This window comes from Bidens hawaiensis, unplaced genomic scaffold, assembly GCF_021521415.1.
Source record: "Bidens hawaiensis isolate Kalapana, Puna unplaced genomic scaffold, B.hawaiensis_p1.1 tig00029631_1, whole genome shotgun sequence".
In the NCBI taxonomy this organism is placed as follows: Eukaryota; Viridiplantae; Streptophyta; class Magnoliopsida; order Asterales; family Asteraceae; genus Bidens; species Bidens hawaiensis.
In genome coordinates this window covers 68,597-79,358 of record NW_027494911.1, presented here as the reverse complement: position 1 = coordinate 79,358, position 10,762 = coordinate 68,597, and the positions used below count along the sequence as shown (strand labels likewise).

Genomic DNA, 10,762 nt, shown 5'->3' with positions numbered 1-10,762 from the left:
CAGAAATCCATGCATCACAATTTTCAAACAAAAAATATTCACACACAAATCTCTAGATCCAATTTGTGTGGATTCCAATAATAATAATTTGGATCTTTTGGATGCATGATTTCTGGTCTAGGGTTCTTCTGAGCACCTATCCTTCTTGTTATTATTATTATTATTATTATTATTATTATTATTCACATTCCTTCCTTCGGTTTCCTTGAATCACATTCGACATGTTTCATTCATGGTTGCATTGTTTTGAACAAATTTGCGTAATCTGAATATTGTTTAGATTCTTTGTTGAATATTTATTATCTAAGAGAAGACGCTTTTCGGTTTAGTTAAAAAACTTGGCATTGTAGGATTATGGGGAAATTAAATGCTTGAATAACTTCTTGCATTTTGTTTTCCCCAAAAGAGGTGTGTGTAATTCATTAACAATCAATCATCATGAAAGTTATATGAAAATTAATCCAATTGAGATTAGAAAAACATGGGTGGGATTTGTTCAAAATCAAATTGTGGAAGGGGAAGAAAAGATAAGGAAGAAGAGGGCAAGTTTATTGGAGCACAGGTGGCAGAACCTGTCAATAAAGATGGTATTGAGAAACAACAAAAAGATAGTAAGAGACAATCAATATCTGAGAGGGTACTAGGTTCAAAAAGGATGCAAAAGATTAAGAGTATAGTTGGTGGGGCCCAAGGAAAGGCGGCGGGATGGCCCACATGGTTAACTTCAGTTGCCCCGGATGCTGTACAAGGTTGGGTTCCTCGAAGTGCATACTCGTACGAGATGCTTGACAAAGTTAGTACTTACTGTCTTGTTGGTTATACAATCTTGCATCTTTATTGTTGTGTGTTGTTATCATGTGCTCAATGTTATTGTATGTTTGATTCGTTTTCAATAGATGTGGAGTACTTTTGTTGTTTGGTTACTAAGTTTGTTTTTAATGAACGAACATGAACAATTTTTTTTGTTCATTCAGTTAACGAATGAAGATAAACACATTACACATGTTTGGTTCGTTCAGTTCATTTTTGTTCGTGAGCATTCATTTATGTTCGTACAATTAAGTTAGTTTACTTTCATATATGATTATTCGTTTACCTTTCCTTTATGTTGGTTTGTTTACATGTTCATTAAAATGTTTAAGGCCTATTGAATCTAGGTCAAGCTTTATGAAATTAAAATATCATTGATTACAAATTACTTTAATTTTTCTAAGTGAAAATATTGATATTCATGTGTACCTTTAACAAGTGTTCTCTTAATTATGTTTGTTCGTTAATAATTTAAACAAAAGGTTCATAAACGTAAACGAGCGAATATAACTGACTAACTTAACCGAGCGAACACTAGTTAAAAATAAACATGAACATCAATATGTTCATTTAACAAGCAAACATGAACAATAACCTATGTTTGTTTAACTGTTTGTGTTCGATAGTTTGTTTGATTAAAGTCAAACAAATGAACACAAACATGTCTCGTTCATGTTCGTTGAGTTCCTTTACAGGCCTGGTTATTATAGATGATTATCTTATCCTGATTGTATAATATCACATTAATGTTCAACTCTGCTTTAGAAGTTGGTTTAATAGCCGAATTTTAGTTACTTTAGATTTTAAAAAGTGGTAGTTTTACTGCACAATTAGTAACATAAGTTAGTATTTTACTAATGCAGATTGGCCAAGGAACATATAGTAGTGTTTACAAAGCGCGCGATCTGCTAAACGATAAGATTGTTGCAATAAAGAAAGTGCGGTTTGTTAACATGGAACCGGAAAGTGTCCGTTTTATGGCCCGAGAGATTCAAATATTGCGAAGATTAGACCACCCAAATTGTATGAAGCTTCAAGCTTTAGTTACTTCTAAGTATTCTGGCAGCTTATATCTTGTTTTTGATTATATGGAGCATGATCTTGTTGGCCTTTTACATTCTCATCAGAAAGCCCAAAAGTTCACTTTGCCTCAGGTTTCTTATTATTTGTTCTTTTTTCATGTTTATGAATTATGATGAAAATCTATAGTATAGATTCTTTTGGTTGTTATTAGAGGTGGTAAGTATGTGTATGAAACCGAAATAACTGAATCCAAACAATAACTAAATTTATGGATTTTAATTTTTTTACTTTGAATTTGAAGTAATTTATAAGAAGTTATAAATATTGTAACCAAATATTTTAATACATAATAATCAATTAGTTATTAATTAACAAATAAAACAGACTCGGATTCCATATTTTGAACCAACATTTTATCAACAAAAAATTTTAGCCCAAAAACATAATAATCAATTAATTATTAATTAACAAAAAAACCAGACTCGGATTCCATATTTTGAACCAACCTTTTATCAACCAAAAAGTTTTAACCCAAATACATAATAATCAATTAATTATTAATTAACAAAAAAAACCAGATTCCTTAATTTGAACCAACCTTATATCAACTAAAAAATTTCATGCCCAAACTGTAAACCCAAACTTAAAGACCGAAAAATAAAATGAACGATTTATGGAAACTCAAAAACCAAAATTTTGGTTTGATTTGATCTCAATTAGGCCCAAACAAAAATATCAAAACTGAACCCAGACCAACCCGAAACCGTTTTAAAAAATTCAAAAACTTAAATTCCAATTTGAGTCTAAAACAGGTCCAAACCAAAATACCAAAACCGAACCCACAAAAAAAAACCCGAAATTAAACGGATTTCAAAAACTAAAAACCGAAATTTCGGTTATTGTTTAAGATTTTACCCAAAGTGCCCAAACCGACCCATACAAAGGTGAAAAGAAGAGCCATTGGGTAGGGTTGGATATTGGGTCAAAATAGGTAAATGTTGGTACAGTTAAAAATGTAAATAATTTGTGCATTAATTATGTGTTAACCCATTTTGGTATGTTTGTTTTTGTTCATTTTTTTGAACATCTTTTTTATAGATTAAATGTTATATGCAACAATTTCTTCGTGGATTGGAGCACTGCCATTCTCGTGGCATTCTGCATCGTGACCTCAAGGGTTCAAATATTCTAGTCGACAACGATGGAGTTCTCAAGATTGGAGATTTTGGACTGGCTGCACGGTTTGAACCGGGTCAAAAAGAACCACTAACTAGTCGGGTAGTAACTTTATGGTACCGAGCACCCGAACTATTATTTGGTGCCACGTCATATGGTGTCGCCATCGATATGTGGAGTGTGGGCTGCATTTTCGCTGAGCTCTTTCTGGGCCGGCCCATTATGCCAGGAAGAACAGAGGTATGTTATTATGTTAATGCTAATCTTGATGTTATTACACTTTAAATTTTAATAATTTTGGTAATAACTAATAATGTAATGTTAATTTCATTTGCTAATTGTTTAAACTAATAATGACATGAAATGTTAGGTTGAACAAATACACAAGATTTTCAAGCTTTGTGGTTCACCCTCAGAAGAATATTGGAAAGTATCAAGGTTACCTCATGCAACTAAACCTCAACAACCGTATAAACGTCGTATTATCGAGACGTTTCAACAATACTTGCCTCCTTCGGCTTTGGCCCTTCTAGATACGTTACTTACAATCGAACCGGATGCACGTGGGACCGCAACTTCAGCACTTGCTAGTGAGGTATATTTTTAACATTCATAAAGATTTTTATCTTGTGTATTTAAATAGATTGATCAAAGTTTTGACCGCCTGAAATGTTGATAACTGAAATGTTGTTATGTCCCAGTTCTTCACAGAAGAACCGCCTCCTTGTGATCCATCCGAATTACCAGTATACCCTCCAAGTAAAGAGTTTGATGCGAGGTACTGCGAAGAGGAAGCTAGAAAGTACGTTAAATTCACTAGTTCGACATAAAATGACCATAACAACCCTCATTTTTGGAGAGAAAAAACTACATTTCATCACTTACTAGAAAACACTTTTTCTAATGTTATTTTTAATGTTTATAGGAGGAAAGCTGAAGCTATGAAAGGACATGTGCCTGAATCTGTTAGGATGGGTGCTGGGGAATTGAAAGCACAACCTAAAGGACAGGTGACCCGTTTAACATGTTTACAACTTCTTTATATCTCGTTTACAACTAGCCAGGTCATGTTTGGGTTGACATGTTTAACTCAGTTAATTAACCAGGCCGGCCCGTCAACCCGTTTAATTACAACCGTTTGATCAAGCAGGTTGACTTGTTAGATCCATTTATAATATAGCAAGTCTCTTAACATATTTACAACTTGATTGTAATCTCCTTACAACATGTCAGCCCGTTTCAATTAATGAGTTAAGGCGCACATGTCATGTTTTGGTTACACGATCTTAAGTTACGTGTTAGGGTTGATGTCTTTAACACAAATAAACATAGGGTCTTGTCAATAAATGGCTTCGTAGCGTGTATGCTTTAAAAATACACATTTAAGATACTCTCAACCACAAATTTTAGATGATTTTTTTACCTGATTTACCATTAGAACATGTTAATTATAACTATTACAGTACCAGTTATTATCAGGGTTTATTAGTTTATGGCCCGTAGGCCCGTGTTAGGTTCCATTTTAATTACATGATTTAGTTAAACATGAAGTTACAAGTAAATAGGCCAAAATTACCACTTTGTTTTCTTGAAATTCATCTTATTAATAATATCCATTTTTTTTTATCATTTTAGGGACCGGTGACCGTCAGAAAATATAACCCGAATGGAAGATCCAAAAACAGATTTGCATATTATAACTCCGAGATCCACCAAAGTGCTATGGGAGCATTAAGTAACAACCTTAAAGACGACGCGATTGGCACAAGTTTAAGGATGGTGCTTTTAACCATGGATCATGCACAAAAAAGACCAATGAGCAACATGCATCCAGTACAAGAATCCACCAAGCCCACAAAAACCATGGTAAGCTTCATACTATTGGTTTGTTAACTCAATGTTAGACTAGTTCCCATTTTAGCATTTAACATTAACTACAGCATGTTATAGCATTTTAAACCGTTAAAAAATTAACTAGATCATTATAAAATAAAATCAAAATCTTAACATAAATCCACCTCATGTGCCGCGGTAAGATTTTGTAGCATTTGCATAAGTGTTTGGAATAAGTGAATAGTAAAACTATTGCAAATTATGATTATATATAATGTGAGTCGTTTTTCAGGGCCACGCGAAGAAGATAAGCAGGGTTTATTCTGGACCATTGATGCCACATGGCGGAAACACTGACGACATGCTTAAACGACACGAAAGACAAATTCAAGAAGCGGTTAGAAGAGCACGTGCAGACAAGGCCAAAAGTAGATTGGATTGAAAAGTTGTTGCTAATGGGAAGTCAAATGTTGATGTTTGACCTTGAAGTGAGATATGTTGTTGCTGCAATGAAACATGAAGCGAAATCGGTTGAAGATTCTAATGATTGATGATGTGGCTTTCACGACAGGATCATTAAAACCATATACAAGTAAAGCATACCGTTGCAAAGTACAGAAATTGGATCGCATTTGACTTTGAAGTTTGAAAGTCAACGGCTTTGCAGTTTAAATGAACAGCTGCTCGTGTTATAGGATCGGGTTAAATGGTTAATCGCGTTTCCTAATTAAGAAAATATAACATTTCGTTTTTGTATAATTACTTGCCCGTTAATTGTGATGATTTTGAACTTCGAATCTGTGTTCTAGACGCAATGTGTATCAAACTCACCCGCCCTATGTTTAAAGACAACGGATTGTTACTCTTACAAATTAGTTAAGGGAAAATCATCAAAATAGTCAATTTGCACTAAAAAGGAATAAAAAATATTGACTTATAGAACTTTAAAGACAGACATATCCAAAACCAATCAATAAAAAATATAATAAGTGAAATCGGCTAAGAAGACCAGAATTTAGAAGATGTAAAAATCAGTCAGTAGATAAAACAACCAATTTAATAATTACACGTGTAAAGTGTTAGCTGGATCTTAACAGACGGCTTAAAGAGTCGGCTATATTTGAGCACGCAGAGAAAAAGACAATTCTAAATCTTATACTGCTTTTTTATTTTAATAACACAGCTAGGTATTATCTTAGTCGTTGACTAAAGGGGCTAAACTTTAGCCGTCAACTAAAATAGAACCAGCTTTTCTAGCCACCGGCTAAGATTTAGCCCCCTCTTTTTTTGTGTCGACAAAGATATGTGGGCTCTTTTAGCCAATGTCTAATATGTAACCAATACTTACACATGTAATTTTCAGATTGGTTATTTTGCGAGCATGTACTTTCTAATGTGATTTTGCTTATAAAAATCAATGTCTATTTGTCAATTATTTTGGATCAAATTGCATATTTTGGTGATTATCGCGTTATTTAATGACACTCATATGAAGTCACATTTATCATACAAGAACCAAGCATAGCACCCTCTAAGTTAATACTACCATAGGTCCATTTACAAATTGAAAAGCAAATTTCTACTTTTGTCAATTCTGTACAAATTAACACTACCTGTAATATTTATAAAACAAGTAAGCTTTTATCCTTAAAACACTTCCATTTTATTTCAACTCAAATAACCTCAAAACAAAAACTATAGATCTTGCTTCGGCTTACGGCTTAGCTCCATCAGCTCCAAAATCTCTTCCCACAAACCCTCTGATGACAAACTGTGATTCCTACCAAACACCAAATTTGAGCTACAAGCCGCCACATGCCAGAAGCCAGCCTCAATCTCTTCTTTTAGCTGATCAAGCTGCCAACCCGCATACCCGACAAAAAACCTAAAATCTTGCAGTTTCAAAACCCCGGTTTTCACTAAAGCCGAAGCTTCATCCAAATTGTTTTGTGAACCAAACGATAAAGCAGGAACAACTTCTTCAAAGTTATAAATGTTTTTTTTCCCATTTGTTTTCAACAGGAATATGCTCGCCCCGAGGGGCCCGCCGAGGTGCAACTGACACTCGGAAAATGTGGTGGATAAATGAAGATTTGTGGGTCTTGTGTTTTTGATTTTTTTGTAAAGTGGCCGGTTTATTATTACTCCAAACGGGCCTTCGTGAGGGTGTCGGGTGCCAGAGCCGAGTAGGAAAATGACGGATCTTTCAAAGGTTTGGACCCCGTCGAGCTTTTCGGTTGCAACAAGGATGCAGCCTGTCTCAGGGGTGGTCAATGGGTGGGCCCATTTTGACCCTAGACGTTTGGGCTCGTGGACCGCGCCTTCATCTTGTTTGTTAAGCATTAACTATATAACATACCGAACAAAATTTAGTTATTTAAAAGTGATTAGATGATATTTGTAAGGCTCACTCTACATGTCATACGAGTCGTACAACGTGTTAGACTAGTACATATACGGGCTATAATGTTTTTACGGGCCATACGATTTAATGTCTTCAAATTATACAACATGTATGATGTGATACACTGTCACAAAAGTGATTAACGTGACCACTGACAAAAGTCATACAGCCCGTATGACAATTTTCTCCCCTTCTTACGGCCCATGTGATGGCATCATGTCGTCACCCAATGTACGTATAGCATCATTACTGATGCATACATAGCAACACCCTATTTAAAATTAGTATTTGACAGATTTTGATTAATTAAAAAAGTAATAGATCATGTAAGGGTATATATGTAATTTTACTCGACCCGTTTGATAAAAAATAACAAAGTATATGATCCCTAAATAATTAGATTATTGTAGGAACATTGTTAATGATAAATCAGAGGTGGCAATTACGGTCTGTTTACTTACGAATGAGTACATATATGTGACTTGCATTTTATCTAAACGGGTCAAATAAATAAACTTAACTAAAGTCTAAAAGGGGAGTAATCCAAAACCATCCAATTGAATGCATACAACCTCCCAAATCTTTTTGTTCATATAAAAAGTTGTAGCGATAGTAGTTTTCTAACTATAAATGATGCATTTAGTATTTACAAAAGATGGACAAAAAGTGTATGTGACCCGTTTCAACTCTGACTCATTTTGATCCGCTACCCAAACCGCCCATTTTGCAACCTCTACTCATTTTAGTTGATGTTGCTATTTTACATCAAGAACATGGAGCACGATTCAGAAATATATTACCTGCTGATTCTTATAAAGAATGGCTCTAAACTCTCTCCAGTCGGTAACTTTATGGACGGACTTTGGTGTACCGGTATCACTAGGTTTGTTGCCTTCAGAATGATCATCATTGCCTATAATTTATGATAACACCCCAAAAATTAAGTAGTTACAAAGAAACTAACATTAAAAATTGGAAAAGATCACATTTTTTTTGTCATGTGGTATGCTGGAAACTACAGATAGGTCCCTAAACTTCTTTTGTTACGCTTTTTGTTCCTATATACTGGGAGTTTGTACAATTCCGTTCATAAAACGCCGCGTGCACGACATATAATCAAAAAACCCATCATTTTCTTCTTAAATTCTTATTTATTAATACAATTTCATAAAACTGAGGAAACAAAAAGAAATTAAAAATAATGACTGGACATAATCAGTAGTTCTTTTCAGTTTTCACTAGTAATCAAATACCTAAAAGGCAAAAATGCCCTTAATAAGGAAAAATCAAGAAAAATTACGGACCACAAGCACTAACGAGAATATAGGTAAATCATTATAGAAGATGTGTATGCTTGTAAGTTGTAAGTGCATGTGTTACATGTGTATCGGTGTACGTATAGGTATAAGTATGATAAGTATAAGTATACATATATGTATTGGCATATGTATGCATATACATGTGCGAGCATATGTATAGAACACGTATTAATAAGTACACAAAGTATAGATATACGTCTACCATCGAAAAAGTTAGGCGACATGGCATTCGGCCACATTCTAAACATAGATATCATCATTCAATAATGTTTGTTTTTACCAAGCTTCATTTTTTGACTTGTTTCACACATTGTAATTGAACCTAATTTAGGATATATCCTATATGCAGATTATATTATTAAACAATCTTGGTCCTCTTAATCAGACAAACTCTGTGTTATCATCTATGTTAATCTCAAAACAATTATTTTTAATGAATCCAAAGCAGTGTAACTAGTCAAAATCAGCAAGAACCCACAAAAATTAAACCTTTTGAAATTGCTATCATAGGTTAAATACAAAGAATGAATTGATAATCCGAAAGTAAAATTAATACAAATAATTGGTACATAATTAAGAGAAAACCCACCTGCAGAAGACGATGAATCGGGATTTTTGTTTCCGTTAGCTCGTACGACAAACGAACGATGAGAAGAAAGGGTGGTCTTGATGTCGAACAGGTGTCTGTTTCGTGATTTTAATGATGAATTAAGGTAGTCGTACAAGTGATTGTTGAAGGGTATGTAAGGGCATCGTGTTGCAGGTTTGATCTGTACGGATAACAGATCCATATGGATGGATTCTGAGTTAAATTGAAATTGAAATAGAAATGGTTAGGTCGAATATGCAGAGACCATAATAGTGGGAAGTGAGTGGGTGTGTGAGAGAGAGAATGGCAGGCAGGTGATAAACCGTTTATTAATTGTCAAAAAGGTGAAGCCAACGACGTTCCTGTCACGTGCCACTCCTATGCATGTCAATCAGGTGGGTGGGTTGACGGGTCGGGTCACGGCTGGGTACTCAGTAAAATTAAGGCTTTAATTTTCTGGTAGTTTCGGGTAACCCAGTTCTGGGTATGAAACCGGTTCTTGTTTTTGGATATTACTTGGTATAAATCGGGTCAGTTTCAGGTACGAGTTTCTGTACTGAAATGCATATTTTATCCGTACACCACGGGTAGGGTACGGGTTTCGATAGTAAAAACCATAGAATAGAAAAAACCCCGGTGGGGTTCGGCAGGGGCGGACCCACATAGTGTGGATCGGGGTCCGGGGACACCAATGTTTTTTAAAAATTTATTAGAAGCGGTATATTAAATTTTTTGAGGACCCCATAAGATTTAATACTTGGAACCCATACTATTAATGTTGATGTGGTCTGGTGGAAAGTCCCTTGTTTTATCTTTGGAAGGTCATGGGTTCAAGTCTTACAAGGCTCAGTTTTTGGTTTTTTGTGTTAATTTTTAGTGTTAATCAATCATTTGAATGCTAATGTTGCAATGATAACTTTGGAAACATTCAAACACCTCTAAAATACATATCATTGTTTTCAACTTTATGCATGGTTTTCTTTAGAAACATTTAAACACTTTAAAATATCAGTTTTATTTTTCACTAGTTTAAGTTAATGGTTTTCAACACATGCTTATGAAAGGGTGGATCTAGGTTATATCTCAAAAATGTTTAAGAAAGGGAAAACAAAGTGTTTATGTGTCAACCCGACCCATTTTGACCCGTTCAGGTCGTGATGATTGAAAAGAAAGTTTTATTATGATATTGTTTTTTATTATGTTCTTCGCCTCGACCCGACCTGAACAACGACCGACCCGAAAAATTTGAACACCGAAAATATGGGACCCCATTGGCAAAAAATCCTGGGTCCGCCACTGGGGTTCGGTTTAGTGTTCGGGTTTTTTGTGCACCTCTAGTCTCGATGAAGATCGGTTCGTTTGTGAACGAGGTGAGCGGTTTGGCTGGGTGTGTTAAAACTCGGATTTTAATACGATATAAACTTTTGTAAAATTTTATGGTTCATTTAAACGAGGAAAGAATAATTAATGGACTAATCAAACAACAAAACATAATATTTATCTACTTAATTCATTTCTATTAGTTGTAACTTATACATAACTAGGATAGATTGTACACAGTACAGTACAACTATTTAAACCCTGGTACACAATAAAAGTAGATACTTA

At 34.6% G+C, this 10,762-nt stretch overlaps 2 protein-coding genes across 2 annotated transcripts; one reads left to right on the top strand and one right to left on the bottom strand.

Moving 5' to 3' along the window:
* Window positions 1-230: 230 nt before the first annotated feature.
* Window positions 231-5,672, top strand: LOC143579196 (putative serine/threonine-protein kinase At1g09600). The gene is made up of 8 exons (XM_077062576.1): window positions 231-793; window positions 1,674-1,964; window positions 2,932-3,249; window positions 3,380-3,604; window positions 3,711-3,811; window positions 3,935-4,019; window positions 4,645-4,875; window positions 5,135-5,672. Exons 1-8 carry the CDS (start codon window positions 482-484, stop codon window positions 5,282-5,284), a joined length of 1,713 nt encoding a protein of 570 aa, XP_076918691.1. The 5' UTR covers window positions 231-481; the 3' UTR covers window positions 5,285-5,672.
* Window positions 5,673-6,354: 682 nt separating this feature from the next.
* LOC143579193 (uncharacterized) lies at window positions 6,355-9,451 on the bottom strand. The gene is made up of 3 exons (XM_077062575.1): window positions 9,155-9,451; window positions 8,047-8,159; window positions 6,355-7,188 (listed from the first exon to the last, which is right to left on the bottom strand). Exons 1-3 carry the CDS (start codon window positions 9,354-9,356, stop codon window positions 6,538-6,540), a joined length of 966 nt encoding a protein of 321 aa, XP_076918690.1. The 5' UTR covers window positions 9,357-9,451; the 3' UTR covers window positions 6,355-6,537.
* Between the last annotated feature and the right edge of the window lie 1,311 nt (window positions 9,452-10,762).

Excerpts from the sequence above, each read along its gene's own strand:
- LOC143579196 (XM_077062576.1), top strand. The coding sequence starts at position 482 with ATGGGTGGGATTTGTTCAAAATCAAATTGTGGAAGGGGAAGAAAAGAT. Across the intron at positions 1,965-2,931 it reads AAAAGTTCACTTTGCCTCAG|ATTAAATGTTATATGCAACA; the intron begins GTTTCTTATTAT and ends TCTTTTTTATAG. Across the intron at positions 3,605-3,710 it reads CTTCAGCACTTGCTAGTGAG|TTCTTCACAGAAGAACCGCC; the intron begins GTATATTTTTAA and ends GTTATGTCCCAG.
- LOC143579193 (XM_077062575.1), bottom strand. The coding sequence starts at position 9,356 with ATGGATCTGTTATCCGTACAGATCAAACCTGCAACACGATGCCCTTAC. Across the intron at positions 8,160-9,154 it reads CGATTCATCGTCTTCTGCAG|GCAATGATGATCATTCTGAA; the intron begins GTGGGTTTTCTC and ends CATAAATTATAG. Across the intron at positions 7,189-8,046 it reads TTCTTTATAAGAATCAGCAG|TTAATGCTTAACAAACAAGA; the intron begins GTAATATATTTC and ends TATGTTATATAG.